Here is a 20969-nt window from a genome sequence, read left to right on the forward strand (position 1 = left end):
TTATCTCATGAGTTTATTTTCGCTTCAGGTTTGCTTTAAAGAGAAACCGTGACCAAGAATTGAACTTCATCCCAATCTGTAGCTGATACCCCCTTTTACATAAGAAATCTGTTCCTTTTCTCAAACAGACCATCAGGGGGCGCTGTATGACTGATATTGTGGTGAAACCCCTCCCACAAGAATCTCTGAAGACCGTGGTACTCCTGGCAGTTTCCTGTCTGTGAACCTTGTTACATTGTGGGAAATAGCGGTTTACAGCTGTTTCCAACTGCCAAAAAAGCAAGCAGCAGCTACATCCCCTGCTAGCAGTAAAAATGTCACCATGTGATAAATGTCAAAATGTGAATCAGGGAGAGGAAAGATATTACAACGGGCAAACACTGACTAAATCATTTATAGATAATTATTGTAAAAATGAAGCACTTTTTATTACATTATTTTCACCGGAGTTCCTCTTTAAGTGATGCCTACCTTAACCTAACTAATAAACTTGACCTAATACGTCTCTCTCTACACCATGAACTCCCCTTACCCTTCATCTCTTTTTAAACCTCAACCTTCCAATGTTGTGTAGCAGCTTCTTTCTGACTTCCGTCTCATGGCACCCGATCCGATCTCCCAACGCTGGTAACAATCTGAGGACAGATGCTGGCACCCAAACCACCAGCACCAAATTCAACTGCTTGGAGAATTCCCAACTAGAGGGATATCAGAATCCCAAATATCAGCACACAGCCCTAGAATGATCAGGTGTCAACACACCTATATGCAGACATGGTTTAAAGTGAACCAGAGATGAAGCACCCTTATGTATTTTACCATATACATCAGTGGGAACATTAGAGAAAACACCTACCTTGCTCTCTGCTTCATCCTTCACTGCTCAGCCTGCTTGTTATCAGCCCTGATAAAATCCCCGACTGAGCATTCAGTCTGGCTTTGCTCAGGAATCATTATAGCTGAGTCTGTCTTCTCTGATGTCTTTTCAAGCCCAAGTCTGCCCCCTTCTGGCTCTGCCATAATGACTCCTGAGCAAAGCCAGACTGAATGCTCAGTCGGAGATTTGATCAGGGCTGATAAGAAGCAGGCTGAGCAGTGAAGGATGAAACAGAGAGCAGGGTAGGTGTTTCTCGAACGTTCCCACTGATATATATATATGGTAAAATACATGAGGGTGCTTCGTCTCTGGTACACTTTAAGATGTAATGGTGCCCTAGACAAGGTAGTAGATTTAGGGGCCCGTTGTGGTCTTTTTGGTAAGCTGAAGTGGAGAGAGGTCAGAGAAGGTGGCTGGTGGGCCCCTTGACACCCACTAGGCCCCAGGCACCTGCTTAGGTTGCCTGGTGGATGATCCTACTCTGCCTATATGCCACATGGAAACCAGAGTCTAATCCCCAGTGCTACCAGCTGACAGAGACAGCAAGTGACAGATGAGCTATGTTAGTAAAGTGTTTACAATGTGTAAGTCTGATTTGTTTGTTTTTACTATGGATACACAGGTAGTTGTCCTGTTGTCCCTTACGGAATGTTTTTTTCCTGTGCTATAGTGGGAGTTATACTTTAAGATTATACCTGTCTACACACCCATTGGATTAGTCATAAATAAAAGGCTTTGCAGCAGACTAATTAAGGCATGTTCTTTGGCTTTCAAGTAGCCTCAGCACCTGTATAATTTTCATGTGTCAGTAATTAAAGGCCGAAGCCTGCAGCCCGTGGAGATTACTGCAACCTTTGGTCAGGCCACAAAATATTCATTATCGGCTTTGTTTCTGCAGCACCTCCCCTTCATCAGAGAATGTTTGTTTTTCGGCCCTCCGTTTCAGCCAGTGACCGGCCTGTATTTTTCCAGCGGACTGAAAGGGCAAAGGAGCAGCATGCTCTGAACACAAACTATTTCTCAAGCAATTTCCCCCTGAAACTGGATATCCTTGGCTGTAAATTCTGTGCAAACGTAAACTCCAGCTCCATCCTCTCATTTATTGTAAGCCCAGTCCATGGTAATTAGTGTTAAACTGCAGGCACCAATACAAATACCCAGAACAAGCAAGCCACAGGCCTGGGAACACAAGAGAAAACAAACACAAATTAGTACTTGTGGAAGGAATCAATTTTCACTCTGTGAGAACCAGCCGGTCCTGCCGGCGTCTCGTCCGAAAAGCCTGCCTTGTAGATGGTTCAGGAAGAGACAGGTTGCTGATGCCTCACAAGAGGGACTGTCTACTCAGTTTATGTGGATGAAAACAGTTAGGTTTTGGCCAAACGCTCACAGGGCCCGATCCAATTCACTTTTTTTCTAAGTTTTCTCCTGGGTGGTATTTTCACAGCTTCTCAAAAATGGCATTTAACCACTTGAAGACTGTAGGCTTAAACCCCCCCTAGAGACCAGGCTATTTTTTTTTACAATTCAGGTCACTGCAGCTTTAAGGGCTCGCTGCAGAGCCATACAACTCAGCACACAAGTGATCCCCCCCCCCCTTTTCTGCCCACCAACAGAGATTTCTGTTGGTGGGCTCTGACTGCTGCTGGGATGTTTATTTTTTTATTTTTTTGTAAAATAAATTTGCCTATATTTTAATTTTTATTAAAGCGAATCCGAGATGAAAAACTAACTATAACAAGTAACTTGTCTATATATCTTATTTAAAGTTTAGATCGTTAACACAGCAAATCTAGCTGCAAACAGCTTTAATAGAATATGATCATTTCTTCCTGTGATACGATTGCAGCCATGTTGTTTGTAAACATTACACAGGGGCAGGCTTATCTGCATCTTGAGCACTCAGCATGTGAAAAAAACCTAATCTCCCCTCCTCCTTCCCTCTGCCATCTCTGGCTAGTAATACCTCCCCCTCCTTCTGCCCAGACTGAGCTCCCATGAGCCCTTGCTACTGTCTGAAAATGCCTTGGCTCTCTGAAAACATGTGGGCGTGGCTTGTTTAGTTTATAGGGAATTAGAGTATTAAAACAAAAAAGTATTTGGCTTGAGGAATGCCCTATAAACAACACAAGGAACACAATTATGCAATGATTAAAAGTTCATCTCGGATCCACTTTAAGACCCTCCCTCCCCCCGCCAGCCAATCCCGGAAATCAGCTCTCATAGGCATAAATTTATGAGAGCCGATCGCTCTGTGAACCTCCCGAGGGGACAGCCAAGTGACACGGCTGTCCCCAGTACATCGCTGCCGTAGATCGCAGCGCTGTACAATGTAAATAGACAGCAGTTTCCCCATCTAACAGTCTGCAAGCGGCGATCGCTGCTGGTAGACTGATGACGGAGCTGCAAACCAGTCGCAGCGTTCACGCCTACTGGAGTAGAAGCCAAGAGTTTGGCTTCTACGAGCCCCTCTCAGACGTCCTGTGCTCCGCCAGGACAAACGATCTTCCGGTCTCCGCCAAAGCTCACTTCCGGTTTTCGCAACTTTAATATCAGCAGGAGCAAGGACGCGCGCAGCCAGGGCCGCACAGGCGCAGTGGCGAAAACCCGGAAGTGAGTGGCGGCTGGGACCGGAGGATCATTTTGTCCCTGCACGGGCAGACCGGGCGAGGGCCGGTAGAAGCCCCAGGTAAGTTAAACTTTTTTTTTTTTTTACAGCTTACAGTTGTGCTTTAAAGTGTACCTAAGACGGCGTAGGGGGAAATTCATACATACCTGGGGCTGCCTTCGGCCCACTCACTGTCCCCCAAGGCCGCATCAATCCGCCGCTAGAGTCCTCTGAAGTTTCTCCCGTCGCGGCCAGTCGGAGCATGCGCAGTAAAGCTGCACCTTCACTGACATCACGCTCCCGTCGCCAAGAGCGTTCTACGCCTGTGCAGTACACTACCGGAAATAGGAGGGTGTGACCAAGCCGAGCACTAGCAGTACGCCCCGACCGGAGAAACTTCAGAAAACCCTAGCAGCGGATCGAGGTGGCCCAGGAGGACAGTGAGGGAGCAAAAAGGTCTGAAGGGGGCTGGAGGAAGCCCCAGGTGTGTATGAATTTCTCCCCCACTGCCGTCTTAGGTTGCCTTTAAACCACCAGCAAGCAAGAAAATACTCAGAATAATTTTGATAGTTCTTTTTCACCTACGTTGTTGGTACTGTTTCAATTGCAGAATGCTGAAAAGATGTTTTAATCAGAAGGTAAAAAATGATCTCCTAGGAGAAAAAGTGAATAGGATTGGGCCCATAGTGTCAATTAAACCTGAGACTGCCAGCTATTTTTTTTTTTACAAAAGCTACACGACAGTGCCAGTTTTGTATTGTGTGTATTGGATCGGGGAATTCTCATCAACGCCGCCTGATGAACGAGTGCTCCCCGATTCATCTACCTACGGGAACACACGATGGGCACGAACCAAAGTTGAAACGGTTGCGGCTCTTTGTGTGGGAGCCGTTTGTGATCTTAAAGATACCATCCACAGTGCATCTCAAAGTGGTATTTGCCTAATCGCGCACACTTACCCACATCGCGAGATTGCAGAAATGATCGCTCGCCATGCAAAAACAATCGACGGAAAAATCATTCAAAAAATCCCGATGTGGGCACGTAGATTTCAATTTGGTGCCAATTGCTGGTGATCTGTACATAACTTTGCTGACAGCTGATTTTATAACAGTTTTCATTCTTACAGAACACTTAGAGTTTGGAAATAGTAAAAACGGGAACATACCCCAAGTTTCTGGCAGGAAAAAAAGTCTTCATAGCTCAGCTTCAAGTAAAACATTCCAGGGAATGCAAATAACAGACACGTGGAAGTTGTCGATCCTAAAACGACAAGAGAGGAGTTTTGGGTTCTTTTCCCCTATTTCTCCCCGGAAGCCCTCCTAGCTTATTCACTGGAGTGCAGCTAATGTCTGAATCACAGTAGCCGATCGGACCCAAGCAGAAATAATAACTTTTCTCTATTTTTCAGCACTGGTTTAACCTCTCTGTCTGCGCAACCATACCCTCTCACATTCTCCCCAGTATTTTGCAATATCACTCTTTCAGGCCTGGTGCACACCAAAAACCGCTAGCAGATCCGCAAAATGCTAGCAGATTTTGAAACGCTTTTTCTTATTTTTCTGTAGCGTTTCAGCTAGCGTTTTGCGGTTTTGTGTAGCGGTTTTGGTGTAGTAGATTTCATATATTGTTACAGTAAAACTGTTACTGAACAGCTTCTGTAACAAAAATGCCGGCAAAACCGCTCTGAACAGGCGTTTTTCAGAGCGGTTGGCGTTTTTCCTATACTTAACATTGAGGCAGAAACGCATCCGCAATCCAAAAAATGCCTCACCCCGGGAGTATGCGTTTCAGCAAAACGCCTCCCGCTCTGGTGTGCAGAAACGCTGAAAAAGCCGCTCGGTGTGCACCAGCCCTCTGTGCTGCTTTGCTCTCTGTGGCCTGGTGCACACCAAAAACCGCTAGCAGATCCGCAAAATGCTAGCAGATTTTGAAACGCTTTTTCTTCTTTTACTGTAGCGTTTCACCTAGCATTTTGCGGTTTTGTGAAGCGTTTTTGGTGTAGTAGATTTCATGTATTGTTACAGTAAAGCTGTTACTGAACAGCTACTGTAACAAAAAACGCCTGGCAAACCGCTCTGAAGTGCCGTTTTTCAGAGCGGTTTGCGTTTTTCCTATACTTAACATTGAGGTAGAAACGCATCCGCAATCCAAAATCTGCAGCAGCCCGGGAGTATGCGTTTCTGCAAAACGCCTCCCGCTCTGGTGTGCACCAGCCCATTGAAATACATTACCCAAGCGGATCCGCACCCGCAAGCGGATCGCAAACCGCAGCCGAACCGCTCTGGTTTGCACTAGGCCTGTTTGCTAACATACTTGGTCCTTAACACTTTGCTCCCTTTCTTTTGCTTGTACTCTTTCCCTGACAATTTGCTTACTCCCTTTCCTCCTCAACACCTTGAAATAGGAGGAGGTCAAGGTGGACTTACCTCCTCCAGACACAAGATACTGTTGATCTTATTTAGCAAAAATATTTATTTACATACTCCAGAAAGTGCAACGCGTTTCACAGGCATATACCGCTTCCTCAGGCATATAACTCATGCAAGTCTGGTATAAGTTATGTACTCCGTTCTTAGCCCGAGGACGCGGGATATGCCTGTGAAACGCGTTGCACTTTCTGGAGTATGTCAATAAATATTTTTGCTGAATAAGATCAACAGTATCTTGTGTCTGTTTGGAAGAGGTAATTCCACCTTGACCTTCTCTTATTTTACACTTTTCAGAGATTTTTATCCTTTTGGCGCCTCTGTTTTGCCTATACGTTACCTGAGTCCACCCCGGGTGGAGGGGTGTTGCCCCTTTCTTCTGATCTAAAGAGAGCGACTTCTTAATCTTGAGTGGGGACAGGTCTCCCCACCTGCCTATTCAGTAGTTGCCTCGAGGGTAACCCTGGTTTGTGAGTGTTATTAAATACTTGCTTTTTCACCTCTATTTACCAGTACATACTACACTATATTGGGTTCCCGATGTCTCCTCTGTGGGTTCTCCTCAACACCTTGCTCCCCCCCACCCGATACTTTTCTCCCTCTCTTTCTCCAACACAATGCTCCCTTTCCCTAACACTTTTCTCCTTCTCTTTCCCTGATACTTTTCTTCTTCTGTTTCACCAACACTTTTCTCCATACCCTTCCCTGACACTTTGCTTCCTCCCTTTTCCTGGCACTTTATTGCCTTTTGTTCTGCCCCTGACACTTCTCTCGTTCTCTGACACTTTTCTCTCTCTACCCCTCACTTCACCATCTGTCTTCTTTCTCTCACTACCTCATTAGCCTACAGCTTATAGTTCAATATTCCACCTGTGCCCTCACTTTGGCTAGGATAACAATAGAAAGTACTCACCAACTACACCAAATACATTCCGTATATCTGGCACATATATGGCAAGTAGAACGATGATTACATTTAGGACCAAGGTGACCATGATGTGACGGAGGTACGAGAACGGATAATTAGAGAACAGCATCATCATGACAGCCTTTCGTGCCTGTATAAAACATAAATTTGATTACTGGTGTGAAAATGTTTTTTCTCAATTTCCTTAGCGATCGGATCCAAATCGCTACAGATGCACAGCCTGGCGATAATGATTTGCAACATTCCAAATTCGTGATAAAATATGGCATATAGGTTATCATTTTAATCGGTACGAGCCAAGAAATATATTTTGAGGTATTTTAAAACTGTGGCACTTGACATGTGAAAGTTATGAAGGGTGAAAAATTAAAACAATGTGTATTTTCTGAATTTAGGCCTATTTTTTCTCTATAAAAGGTCTATGAAACTAAATAATTCTTTGAAATAAAAAAATACCCTAAATAAGCCTAGAGTGTCCTGAAAAAAACAACAACATATGTATCACTCTAATGGCATAAGTAATACAAATGTGATTGCTGTATCAATAGAGACAGCTGTAATGCCCAAATTGCCAGGAATCTCAAGAGGTAAACCCCGAAATGCGAAGTCGTTAAAGTGGAACTGAACTCTTGAAATATATCCACCCTGCATGTGTTTATAGAGAACAGCCTGTCTAATTCTCTCTTCTCAGCAAATAATGAGCTAGCGTCATTTGAGCTCCCAGCTGTCTGCCAAGTTGAGAGCTAATAAGTAGACACATGAGTTTAACCATTTCTGTGCTCCCAGCAAACCAGGAAGTAACTATCCTGCAGCAACGCTGAAGGAGCTCTATAAGCTGTAACAAGGACATGTTTTTCTGTAAAGCTTATTATGCTGTTGTTTATCTTTTAGAGAAGAGAGGAAGTTCTGAGTTTAGGTCTGCTTTATCAAATCAAATCTGATCTGGGAGGGATCTATAACTGCCACACACTAGGTATAGATTTTTAGTAGATTTCAAAATGCAATCTATACAAAAATCTATCTAACCACATCGTTAGACTATTCAATGACGTATATTTTTATTGGGCTTTCGAACCTGCTGCTGTTCCAGGTCCCAGTCGATCAATTGATATCTTCCTTCCAGTGCAATTGACCAAACAATTTTGGATGACAATCAAGCGGACGATTGACAAATTAGGCCAGCAGCGGTAAAGATTCAATGCCCAACGACATCAAGGAAGCAAGCGTGCTGCTTGTGAAACAGCTGTAAGACCAGTCCTGCTCACTTGTATCTGTCTTGTTTGGGGATGAAATAAAAGTGTGGATTTCTGAAGTTCACTGGTGCCCGGACCCTGCTTTTCTACAGTACGAGATCAAGTGAATACAGTTTTGTTCCCACATTGGCCGCAGTAGCCAGCCACCTTGCATATTGGCCGACCAGAACCTGAAGTGGCTAGGCTTCGGGTTCTGGTCGTTACATACACAGGAAATGGAATACAGGTAGTCCCCGGGTAAAGGGAACCTTAACCGTGGAACAAAAAAAAAATTTCACTTACCAGGGGCTTTCGCAAGCCTCCTGCAGCCGTCCTGTGCCTGCGCAGCTCCTCCAGTGTCCTCCGGTCCCCCGCCGCGGCTTAATTTCGTTTCGGCCGACTGCCAGTCGTCCTCAGACAACGCGTCCGCTTTTTCCACATTTCCCGCAGTAATAGTGCGGCTGCGCAGCTCTAGGGCCAACCCCCCGATCCACGCAACAGGCTGTTTCCTGTAGCGTGGATCGGGGGGGGTTGGCCCTAGAGCTGTGCAGCCGCACTAGCGGCTATGCGGAGTGCGCAGCCGCGGCCAGCGTCCATCTTTATGCAGGCAGGAGAGCCCGAGCCTGGCCGTGGGGTCGTGAGCCGTTCGGGGGGGCTATGAGCGGCGGGGACCCGGCGGAACGGCACAGAGGGCGCGGACAGCATCCTCCGTGTCCTCCGAAGTTATGCAGGTATCTAACTTTTTTTTTTTTTGCAACATTTGGCCTCGGAAGTCCTTTAACGAATGAGATAGGGACTGTAGGTTCGTTCTTAACCTGAATCTGTTCTTAAGTCGGAACATTGTGCCATCCCTGTCCCTCATGTGCCTCTAGTGTCCCCCTCTGTCTCACCTCTGCCCCCTGTACCTGTTTATACAAGTTTAAAAGACATTTTTTGTTTGAATTTTTTTAAATCGGTTTTCTCAAAAACTCCAAAAAGTCTAATTTGAATTTTTTTTTTGACTTGTTCCCATGGAAACAGAATCCATGCCATTCATATCGGCGGATCGTTCGTAAGTCGGGGACTACCTGTATGTGAAAAAGGAAGTTAGGAAGTGTTATTTATGTTGCATCTTCTCTATAAACGGTCCCTCCTGCTCTCTAGGCAAATATGAGCTTCTCTATTTGAGCCACATGGAAATGATCCAACTATTATTATTATTTTGGATTTATAGATCACAGCATCTTCCATGGTGCTTATCGGGCTTACTCACAGGAAAGTGGATCAGCGGTACGGTCAGCATTACAGCCAGTAGAATGGACAGCCGGACAGTCATAATCAGCACGTCGTTAGGGAGGAACTTGCTGTAACCCTGCAGCAATTCTGAATCCACTTGGTCTGATACAACAATAGAAAATAACATGTCAAGCCCATTTCATGAATCATCTGGTAGGTTAGTTATCACAGAATTCAAAGAACACCTTTCTTGTGTCAACTGAAGCTTCTGCAGATAAAAAATCCTATTAAAGGGAACCAGAGACGAAGCAGCCTTGTGTATTTTACCATATATATCAGTAAGAACATTAGAGAAAACACTTACCATGCTCTCTGTTTCATCCTCACTGCTAAAAGTGTCTGTTATCGGCTGTGATAAGAATCCCGGACTGACCATTCAGTCTGGCTTTGCGGGGAATAATTATAGCTAAGTCATTATAGCAGAGCCACAAGGGGGCAGGCTTGGGCTTGAAAAGACACCAGAGAAGACAGATTCCGCTATAATCTTTCCGTAGCAAAGCCAGACTGAGTGCTCAGTCGGGGATTCTTATCAGAGGTGATAACAGTCAGATTAAACAGAGAACAATGAAACAAAGAGCAGATTAGGTGTTTACTGTCATGTTCCCACTGATTTATACAATAAAATACAAGAGGGTGCTTCATCTCTGGTTCTCTTTAAGAATTTGCTTATGTGACCTGAATCAGCAGAGCTAAATGAGTTAACTGCCGGTCCTGCAGGTGGGGTTGTTGGAGCTGCTTAAAGTGGACCTGAACTCTAGCACAGGACACAAGGAAACAGAGAAACGCACTCTGTGTGTTTTTAGAGAAAAGAGCCTAATTACCCCTCATCTTCAAGTAATCACAAGTGGAATATGATCTCTCAGCTGTGTCAGCACAGACATTTGGCAGTCTTCGGCAGACACAGCTATTATGTAAATACAGGATGTTCACACTTTGCTTCCATGAAAGCAGGAAGTAGACACACTGCAGATTTATTGCAGAAGTTGTGTAAGCTGTAACAAAGAAATGTTTTCCTTTAAAGGTTATTATGCAGTTGTGTATTTTTTAGAGCATTCACTCAAAAAGATGGGGACCAGCACCATGCAAAACAAATTTTACAAAACATTGGTAGCAATACCTCAATTAGAATGTGCTAGGGGAGGGAAACTTCAATGGTATTAAAGAAAAAGAAAAAAGGATGTCCCCATGAACAGCACCAAACTAATAATATTCAAAAAAATATATATATATATCTTTATATTACAGTGGCTGGATAGTGTACTGGTTAAGGGCTCTGCCTTTGACATGGGAGACCAGGGTTCGAATCCTGGCTAGGTCAAGTACCTATTCAGTAAGGAGTTCGAGGCAAGACTCCCTAACACTGCAGGGTGGCCTCTTGAGCGCGCCCCAGTGGCTGCAGCTCGAGCGCTTTGAGTCCAACAGGAGAAAAGCGCTATACAAATGTTCAGTTTATTATTATTATTATTATTTATTGTTTTCCAAAAAAACATCAATTATAAAAACACTTAAAAAGGTCACGCCATGTGACCAAAAGGGTCTCTCGATCCCATAAATCAATTAATAAGACAATACAATCACAGCTGGCATTTGAGACAATTACGAGTACAATATGCTTAGTCACCTCTTAGGGTAATTTGATAATTGTGAATAACGTTAATTAGAAAATGCACAACCACAGAATAGTGAAGCTGTATATAATAAATTAATCTTAAAAGATTATGTGTACAAACAATCAAACATTAATAAAGTGCATAATGAACATCCATAATGAATTACAATATAATAAAAGTGGATAATTTATATATGCTATCTATAGCAGGTAGTACATAAAGTGCCAAGTGCAAAATATAGAGGGTAAGAGATGTGCAACTTACGCAGAAAATAATGAAAAAGAATCAGCTGTCCAAACGCCAGGAGGGAAAGAGAGACACCCGAAAAGTAGCCTTAAGCTGGCCATACACTGGCCCGATTTGCGCCCGTTTCGACAGCAGATTCGATCACTGGGATCGAATCTGCTGCCAATCGTTCACGCTACACGCCGAATTTCGATCCATTTCGTCCGATCCCGACGATCGTGCCGTGCGGAAAATAACCGTCGATCGCCCGCGGGTAAAGAGCGCATCGCTAGCGGCGTTCGAGTACCCGATGACCGACGCAATAGAGCCCGCATACATTACCTGCTCCGCTGGCGCGACTCCAGTCTCCCGGTCACCGCTGCTCTGTCTGCGCTCTGGTCTCCAGGTCCGGCATGCCTCACTTCTTCTAGCCCGGCAGGAAGTTTAAACAGTAGAGCGCCCTCTACTGTTTAAACTTCCTGCCGGGCTAGAAGAAGTGAGGCATGCTGGACCTGGAGACCAGAGCGCAGACAGAGCAGCGGTGACCGGGAGACTGGAGTCGCGCCGGCGGAGCGGGTAATGTATGCGGGGGGGGGGGGGGGGGGGGCGGGGGAAGCAGCAGCAGCACCACCACCACAGATTGTGAACGGTTTCAGGCTGAAATCGGTTCACAATCTGTTTGCTGTAAAGGTAGCCATACGATCCCTCTCTGATCAGATTCGATCAGAGAGGGATCTATCTGTTGGTCGAATCTGATGGCAAATCGACCAGTGTATGGCCACCTTTAGTGCATCACGCGGGCTCGAGAAGCAGAGAGCAGAGAAGAAGTTGTAAGCTCAGGCCCGCTTTTAAAGGACAACTGAAGTGAGAGGTATATGGAGGCTGCCATATTTATTTCCTTTTAAAGGGAACCTAAACTGAGAAGGATATGGAATTTTCCTTTTAAAATAATACCAGTTGCCTGACTCTCCTGCTGATCCTGTGTCTCTAATACTTTCAGCCTCATCCCCTCAACAAGCATGCAGATCAGGTGCTCTGACTGAAGGCAGACTGGATTAGCTGCATGCTTTTTGGAGGTGTGCGATTCAGACACTGCAGCAGATCAGGCGTTTCTGACATTATTGTCAGATCAGATAAGATTAGCTGCATGCTTGCTTCTGGTGTTCTGGTGTTATTCAGACACTACTGTAGCCAAATAGGCCAGGAGGACTGTCAGGCAACTGGTATTATTGAGAATGAACCCAGTTCCTACCACACAGAGCAGCTCCTGTTTTGCTGAGTATATACCGTAGAAGCTGAGGTAGCCAAACAGAGCGGAGATGAAGTAGACGATGAAGCTGAGAGATATGCCGACGTTTGCCACATTCTGCATACGGCTCTTGGACGGGCTGTAGAAAGACGAAGAAATGCAAAATTCATTTGGAAACGTCTGAGGAACTGGCCACAGTCAAGGTATAAAATAGGCCAAATGCAGTGTATGGACAGCAAATATTTGGTCAAATTATTTGAAAAAAAAAAATAAAAAATCAAGGACCAGAACACACTGCAGCTAGATTACAACAACAAAGCATTTGTAAAGCGATTTTCTCCCATAGCACATACACTTGTCTCAGATCAGTACATAGTGATGTGTACAGGGGGGGAAGTTTTGTGAACATCAATGCCAGACCAAACAGGTTTACTTTTTAGTTTTAAATTAAACGTGTCCAGGGTTTAATTTGTCTTGATTATGTTTGGCAAGGCATTCCACAGGGTAGGGGCAGCATGACAGAAAGCTCTGGCTCCAAAGGTTTTTAGTTGGACTCAGGGTGTGGTCAAGTTATTGGATCCTTTTGATCTGAGGCTGTGGGAGGTGTGATGCAGTTGCAACAAATGCTTTAGGTATCCAGGGCCTAGGATATATAGGGATTTGAATGTTAGCCAATTTTGCAGAGAATTCTCCATTTTATGCTTAGCCAGTGGAGTGAGGAAATCATAGGTGTTATGTGGCAATGGTGTGGTTGGCTTGTTAAGTCTTGTAGCAGCATTCTGTACTAGCTGCAGGCGGCTTTATTTGGAAGGCCTGTATATAGGGCATTGCAACATATCAGCCATGAGGTGACGAAGGCATGAACTAGGTTGTAAGAGCATTACTATCAGTATTAGCACAGCTTAACCATTTATACACACCAGAGCCAGATAAGGTCCTCCAGCACCCAAGGCTAAGACACCCCTCCATCCCTGCCACCCCAGCCGTCACACACTGATTGCTATTAGACTAAAGGTGGCCATACACTTGTTAGATTAGCAGCAGATGTATAATCTTTTAGAGCATAAATGCAATTTTGAGTTTCATACCACTTTAAATGGAGGATTTATATCATAAACAAGAAAACTGCTAGAAATATAATTGGACAGGATGTCCCATTACAATAGGAAGAGACAAAATAACTGAACATAAAGTAAGAGCTCACCATGTGAATGGAACTTACCTTTTCAGTTCACAGTAAATGGGTAAAACGGATGTATGACAGAGGAATGAGAATGCCATGGTGGGTAATGCAAATGCACTCTATAGGGGGAGACAGACAGGGGAGGAGTCAGATGGAAATAGCCGGTAATACTAAGCTGAAAGAGGCTGGAGGGTTCGGTATCATTGTACATATGCACGACATTTCAGCTTAAACTCACCTGTTTGCAATTCTAGCTAATCTTGAGAATAACACAGGAAAATGTAGCTTTACATCCACCTTCCCAAATTCAAAAGGGACCCTAAGCAGTGCCTTAAAAAACGAAAACTGGACTTACCTTGTGCTTCCTCCAGTCCCCGTAGCCCGCGAGGTCCCCCGACATCCTCTTCTTCCCTTCCGTGGTCCCGCAGGCGGCTCCCACCCATCGAGTCACCTGTTGCCGTAAGCATCCCGGGCGGTTCTCTAAACATTGAACTGCGCATGTGCAGGACACTTAATGTGGCCAGCGTAATGACACGACAGGTGCGCGCATGGGTAACTTCAGCTGAAGTTGCCAGCTTACCGGAGCTACCAACGGGACCACGGAAGGGAAGAGGAGGAGGCTGGGGATCCTCGCGGGCTACAGGTGCTGGAGGAAGCCTCAGGTTAGTCCAGATTTCTTTTTTTAAGGCACTGCTCAGGGTCCCTTATAAGTTGATTTAACACACACGCATCCACAATATACCAGCAACCACGTGGGGCGCGTGTGTGAGGAAGAGGACGGAGCTAGCGACAGACTCTGACAGGTAAAGAAATCATGCATGGGGGGGGGGGGGGTTTACATTTTACACTTGGGGGGACAGCGCCGGGGGTTCATTCGCCTTAATCCCGATATCTCATGCATTTACCACAGTGCACCCGGTCAAGCATATCGGTCCAATCGATGCATGCAACCAATTTCGGCCCAAAATTGGTCACACCAGCATTCGGGCATGCTCTTGGCGGCACAGGTTTTCCTCTGATTCGATTATAATCATCGCATTGGATGGTTGATCAGCCACCAAGTTGCCTGATGTATGGTCACCTTTAGCTGTATGCTATATGACAGGCGCCAAATCTGGTGATCACTCGATATATGCCTGATTGAAAACTGATCACGAAGTAGCAATCATTTTACCAAAGTGCTCACACTCCATTTCAATTACTGGTAAATTTATCAATAAAAAAAATAAATAAATAAATAAAATAAAAGAGAGACAGCAATTGATTGAACCTCCGCCACTGCTATCTTTGCATTGATCGATACTGCACAATTCTTTACAACCATCAATCCCTCACTCTGCCCAATTGATAGAAAAAAAACTATTGACTGTCCCAAATGAATTTCAATTGATATTCTGATCAAAACTGATGAATTAAAGAGAAACTCCGACCAAGAATTGAACTTTATCCCAATCAGTAGCTGATACCCCCTTTTACATGAGAAATCTATTCCTTTCACAAACAGACCATCAGGGGGCGCTGTATGGCTAATGTTGTGGTGAAACCAATCCCACAAGAAGCTCTGAGTACTGAGGTACTGAGGTACTTCTGGCAGTTTCCTGTCTGTGAACCTTGATGCATTGTGGGAAATAGCTGTTTACAGCTGTTTCCAACTGCCAAAAAAGCATGCAGCAGCTACATCACCTGCCAACAGTAAAAATGTCACCATGTGATAAATGCCAGATTGTGAATCGGGGATTTAAAAGATTTTACAATGGGAAAACACTGACTAAATCATTTATACATAATTATTGTAAAAATGAAGCACTTTTTTTATTACATTATTTTCACTGGAGTTCCTCTTTAAGGTCCTGATTTTCATTATTTTTTGTTCATTCTGATGCATTTATTGAATTGAATGTCCATAAGATTCAAAACATCTTTTAGTGTATGACTACCTTAAAGTGCACAGGACAGAAGGAAAACAGAGAGAAATGCACCCTGTATGTATTTAGAGAGTTTAGCCTGTGTAATCCCCCCTCATCTGTGACTAATCACAAGTTGTAATGTGATCTCTCGGCTGTGTCACCTGATTGCCTATGGCAGATAAGCTCATTTGAAAGCACAGGATGTTAACAATACAGGATCTTCTCAAAAAATTAGCATATTGTGATAAAGTTCATTATTTTCTGTAATGTACTGATAAACATTAGACTTTCATATATTTTAGATTCACTACACACAACTGAAGTAGTTCAAGCCTTTTATTGTTTTAATATTGATGATTTTGGCATACAGCTCACGAAAACCCAAAATTCCTATCTCAAAAAATTAGCATATTTCATTCGACCAATAAAAGAAAAGTGTTTTTAAAACAAAAAAAGTCAACCTTCAAATAATTATGTTCAGTTATGCACTCAATACTTGGTCGGGAATCCTTTTGCAGAAATGACTGCTTCAATGCGGCGTGGCATGGAGGCAATCAGCCTGTGGCACTGCTCACGTGTTATGGAGGCCCAGGATGCTTCGATAGCGGCCTTAAGCTCATCCAGAGTGTTGGGTCTTGCGTCTCTCAACTTTCTCTTCACAATATCCCACAGATTCTCTATGGAGTTCAGGTCAGGAAAGTTGGCAGGCCAATTGAGCACAGTAATACCATGGTCAGTAAACCATTTACCAGTGGTTTTGGCACTGTGAGCAGGTGCCAGGTCGTGCTGAAAAATGAAATCTTCATCTTCATAAAGCTTTTCAACAGATGGAAGCATGAACCCACTTTTGAACCAGAAACAGCGGCAGAAGCGCCTGACCTGGGCTACAGAGAAGCAGCACTGGACTGTTGCTCAGTGGGCCAAAGTACTTTTTTCGGATGAAAGCAACTTTTACATGTCATTCTGAAATCAAGGTGCCAGAGTCTGGAGGAAGACTGGGGAGAGGGAAATGCCAAAATGCCTGAAGTCCAGTGTCAAGTACCCACAGTCAGTGGTGGTCTGGGATGCCATGTCAGCTGCTGGTGTTGTTCCACTGTGTTTTATCAAGGGCAGGGTCAATGCAGCTAGCTATCAGGAGATTTTGGAGCACTTCATGCTTCCATCTGCTGAAAAGCTTTATGGAGATGAAGATTTCATTTTTCAGCACGACCTGGCACCTGCTCACAGTGCCAAAACCACCGGTAAATGGTTTACTGACCATGGTATTACTGTGCTCAATTGGCCTGCCAACTCTCCTGACCAGAACCCCATAGAGAATCTGTGGGATATTGTGAAGAGAAAGTTGAGAGACGCAAGGCCCAACACTCTGGATGAGCTTAAGGCCGCTATCGAAGCATCCTGGGCCTCCATAACACCTGAGCAGTGCCACAGGCTGATTGCCTCCATGCCACGCCACATTGAAGCAATCATTTCTGCAAAAGGATTCCCGACCAAGTATTGAGTGCATAACTGAACATAATTATTTGAACACAGCAAAGAAAACACTGCGCTGTCTACATAGACTGGTGGGCTGGAAGTGATTAATGGGTGCTGCTCCAATAACTGGGTGGCTCCAGTAGATCTATGTAAAAGAGGCAAGAAGAGAGGAGCGCACCGCTGGTGCAATAAGTTTTTACTTTAAAAAAGACACGCATAAAAAAACACACTCACAGTGTAAAATCAGATCAAAACGCCTGTCAGGACCTGACGAAGGCGTGGTCTACGCCGAAACGCGTCGTGACGTCAGACGGCATCCCCGCGACCTGACTCCGCCCACCGCATCCAGCTCCACGCCATCTACATCGGCTCCCGCAGCTCTGGCCAAGCGCGGCTGACAGGAGAGGACTGCTGGCAGGCTTGACAGGCGTTTTGATCTGATTTTACACTGTGAGTGTGTTTTTTTATGCGTGTCTTTTTTAAAGTAAAAACTTATTGCACCAGCGGTGCGCTCCATAATTATTTGAAGGTTGACTTTTGTTGTTTTAAAAACACTTTTCTTTTATTGGTCGGATGAAATATGCTAATTTTTGGAGATAGGAAATCTGGGTTTTCATGAGCTGTATGCCAAAATCATCAATATTAAAACCATAAAAGGCTTGAACTACTTCAGTTGTGTGTATTTGAATCTAAAATATATGAAAGTCTAATGTTTATCAGTACATTACAGAAAATAATAAACTTTATCACAATATGCTAATTTTTTGAGAAGATCCTGTATGTCTGCTTCCATGAAAGCAGGAAGTAGGCACACTGCAGATTTATTGTAGGATTTGTATCAGCTGTAACAAAGAAATGTTTTTCTAAAGGTTATTATGCTGTTGCTTATCTTTTAGAGCAGAGAAGAAGCTCTGAGTTCAGGTCCGCTTTAACAGACATGCTGCTCACGCTACATTCACACTCCTCCTAAGCCTGGTGGTTAGTAAAATAAACAAGCCCCAGATAGCAAAACAAGCAGACTTCCCCCTCCCCCGATCTCCCAGTGACACATCTCAGCAGTTACAAGGCACAGGTAGCTTCACCACTGTCCAGATAATAACTACACACAGCCACTTCACCCTGTTGTGTTTGTAACCCAAGCCTGCTGTAAAAGGCTGAGGGTAAATCAGGCCTGACAAGAACAAGCAACCTTGGGTGATGTTTTTTTTTTTTTTTTTAAATGTCCCCAACATTTTAAATCCCCTCTTCGGTCAAGCCTGATGAAACCCAAGACTCCCTGGGGGCTTATTATTCCCTTGGATGGTGCCAACGTTTGAAGTTCAGAAGATCAGAGGGTCCCCCTACCTCCAGATCAGTACATCATTATTGTTATTGCCAAGAGCCTCTTAACATGATCTATGAGAGGAAGATACACCGATCACGTTTCCACAACCGCCACGTCCCTGATAAACAGGAGGGAAGGGCTCAAGTGCTCCAGGCTTGACGGATGGTGTCTCTTCCGCAGACAAAAACTCTGTACAAGCCATCTTTTCCCTGGCTTCTAACAGGCTGAAGACAGGACCTGCTAATACTCTGTTAAGTCGACCCCCACCCACCCCTTCTTGCACGCACTGATATGTTCCTATATCTGAAAAGTAAAAGTAAAAGGATGGGCCAAGTTGACATGTGGCTGAACCACGTGGATTTTGTATGGACCACATGACCAGCAGCGTTGGATTGGCTGCTGGCTGGACAGTGTACTGGTTAAGGGCTCTGCCTTTGACATGGGCGACCAGGGTTCGAATCCTGGCTAGGTCAAGTACCTATTCAGTAAGGAGCTCAGGGCAAAACTCCCTAACACTGCAGGGTGGCCTCTTGAGCGCGTCCCAGTGGCTGCAGCTCTTGAGCGCTTTGAGTCCGACAGGAGAAAAGCGCTATAAAAATGTTCGGATTGTTATTTTGGGCGCTCTATATGCAACCAATTGGTGGAAAGGTCTGTACACTGGTGTTGTGCACTATGAGTAGCTAGGAGTACGCAGCTACTCAATATCAAAATTTAAATTAGATATTGCTGCGGGAGGGGGATGGGTGTTTGGGGGTGGAGTTTACATTCCATCCCGTAAAGTGAAACGCATCTGCTGTAGGCGGCGGCATAGGCAAGTTATCCCCCCTCCCCCCTCTTAGCTGCGGGCAGCGCTAACTTACCCATACCACTACTTATAGCCGATGCGTTCCACCCACAGTCCACATAACTCCACTACTTCCTTCCAGTGTCAGTTGTTGCCCAAATGTTTCCTCTCCTCGATTTACCTTCTGAAATGTATCACTAGTGGTGACACCTTTAGTACCGCCAGGTGATCTGTATTGTTACTGAGAGTTCTATGCACAGAGGGAGATAATGCTTGCTTTGCAGTTGGAAAAAGCGGTTATTTCCCACAATGCAAAGAGGTTCACAGACAGAAAACTGTCGGGACCATGGTCATGACATCACACTGTGGCAGGGGTTTCACCACAATATCAGCCATACAAACTCCCCTGATGATCTATTCTCATGGGAACGGGGGTATCAGCTACTGATTGGGATGAAGTTCAATCTTTGGTTAAAGTTCCTCATTAAAGACCCATCAGTTCATCACTGCCTACCCGCCATCTTCACAGCTCCATTCCCTTTACCTTGGACTTACAACCCCACCCCCTCATATGTGCCATTTTCCCCCACCCCTTAGATTGTAAGCCTGCTTGGTAAGGCCCTCCTTCCCATGTGCTCTTCTCTGCCACCATATAGACTCAGTGACTCGTGAAGTATGCTTTAAATTTACATGACATCTCAAGATGTCTAATACCTATCAAAATATACATATTGGGCGAAAATTAGTTCACTAATTTTTCACATCACAGGATGTCTAATACCTATCAAAATAGACACGCTGCTGTTTCAACTGCAAATAGAAAATGTTACAAAACAAAATCGCATGGTAATCCTGCATATTCTTTTAGCAGCAAAAATAGCCATAGCGAGAAACTGGAGAGAAACCGATCCCCCCACTATAGAACAAGTAATACAAAGTATAAAATGCAATCAAGTATATGAACACGTTTGCGAGAATCCACCTAAAAGAAAAGACTCATCTTAAAGACTGGGCAGACTGGTTAAAATGGTTCCCAGTAGAACATACATTATCATAGGACCTCAAGGTAATACCCACTGTAAACAAGTAAAATCAGAGAACACAATTTCCCAAAATTCCTATGCACTAATTCAGAGAATGTTCCACATATTATAGGATTGTTATATTCTTTGTTCTTTGTTCTACTATTGGTTATGAAGGATTGGGACAAAAATTAAGACTACTGAATTAACCTACCTCTCTTGACTCACAACCGCACTATACTAATGTTTTTTTCTTACCCCGCTTTACATGACATGGAATCATTATGTGTGAACAATCTTTTTTACAGGCTTACCTCCTTTGAGAATTCAAAAAGTTTAGCTTTACATTCAGAGCTGTTTGATACCTGGGAAGAGAAAAAAAAAACAAACGTTACCGTTTTAGATTACATAGAATTATGTAAAGGTAAACAAATCTGATTGCAAAAAGAAGTGTTTTATCTACAAATAATTCTGCATAAGAGTCATGGATAGTGCATATTTTTATTGATTTTAAGTGCAATTTTATGCTTTTTGTTCGCAATTAAAATAGCAATTTGTTTTGGGAATGGTGAACTGGGATACAGAGGGATTACTTTAAAGGACAACTGAGGCAAGAGGTACATGGAGGCTGCCATATTTATTTCCTTTTAAACAATACCATTTGCCTGGCTGCTCTGCTGATCCATTTAGCTCAGCAGTGTCTGAATAACACCAGAAACAAGCATGCAGCTAATCTTGTCAGATCTGACAAAAATGTCAGAAACACCTGATCTGCTGCATGCTTGTTCAGGGTTTATGGCTAAAAGTATTAGCGGCAGAGGATCAGCAGAATAGCCAGGC

General features: G+C 44.2%; 1 protein-coding gene across 1 annotated transcript in view; it reads right to left on the bottom strand.

The window, feature by feature from the left end:
- Positions 1 to 1145: 1145 nt before the first annotated feature.
- SLC38A6 (solute carrier family 38 member 6) overlaps positions 1146 to 20969 on the bottom strand; it is a 110557-nt gene continuing 90733 nt past the window's right edge. The window contains exons 10-16 of the mRNA XM_068254424.1: positions 20444 to 20494; positions 13656 to 13735; positions 12472 to 12572; positions 9327 to 9451; positions 6828 to 6972; positions 4654 to 4748; positions 1146 to 2056 (exon numbers count right to left, since the gene is read on the bottom strand). Coding sequence (XP_068110525.1) covers positions 1973 to 2056; positions 4654 to 4748; positions 6828 to 6972; positions 9327 to 9451; positions 12472 to 12572; positions 13656 to 13735; positions 20444 to 20494 — 681 coding nt within the window. The 3' untranslated portion in view covers positions 1146 to 1972. The remainder of the gene's footprint in view (positions 2057 to 4653; positions 4749 to 6827; positions 6973 to 9326; positions 9452 to 12471; positions 12573 to 13655; positions 13736 to 20443; positions 20495 to 20969) is intronic.

Source organism: Hyperolius riggenbachi, chromosome 9 (assembly GCF_040937935.1).
Source record: "Hyperolius riggenbachi isolate aHypRig1 chromosome 9, aHypRig1.pri, whole genome shotgun sequence".
Taxonomy (NCBI): domain Eukaryota; kingdom Metazoa; phylum Chordata; class Amphibia; order Anura; family Hyperoliidae; genus Hyperolius; species Hyperolius riggenbachi.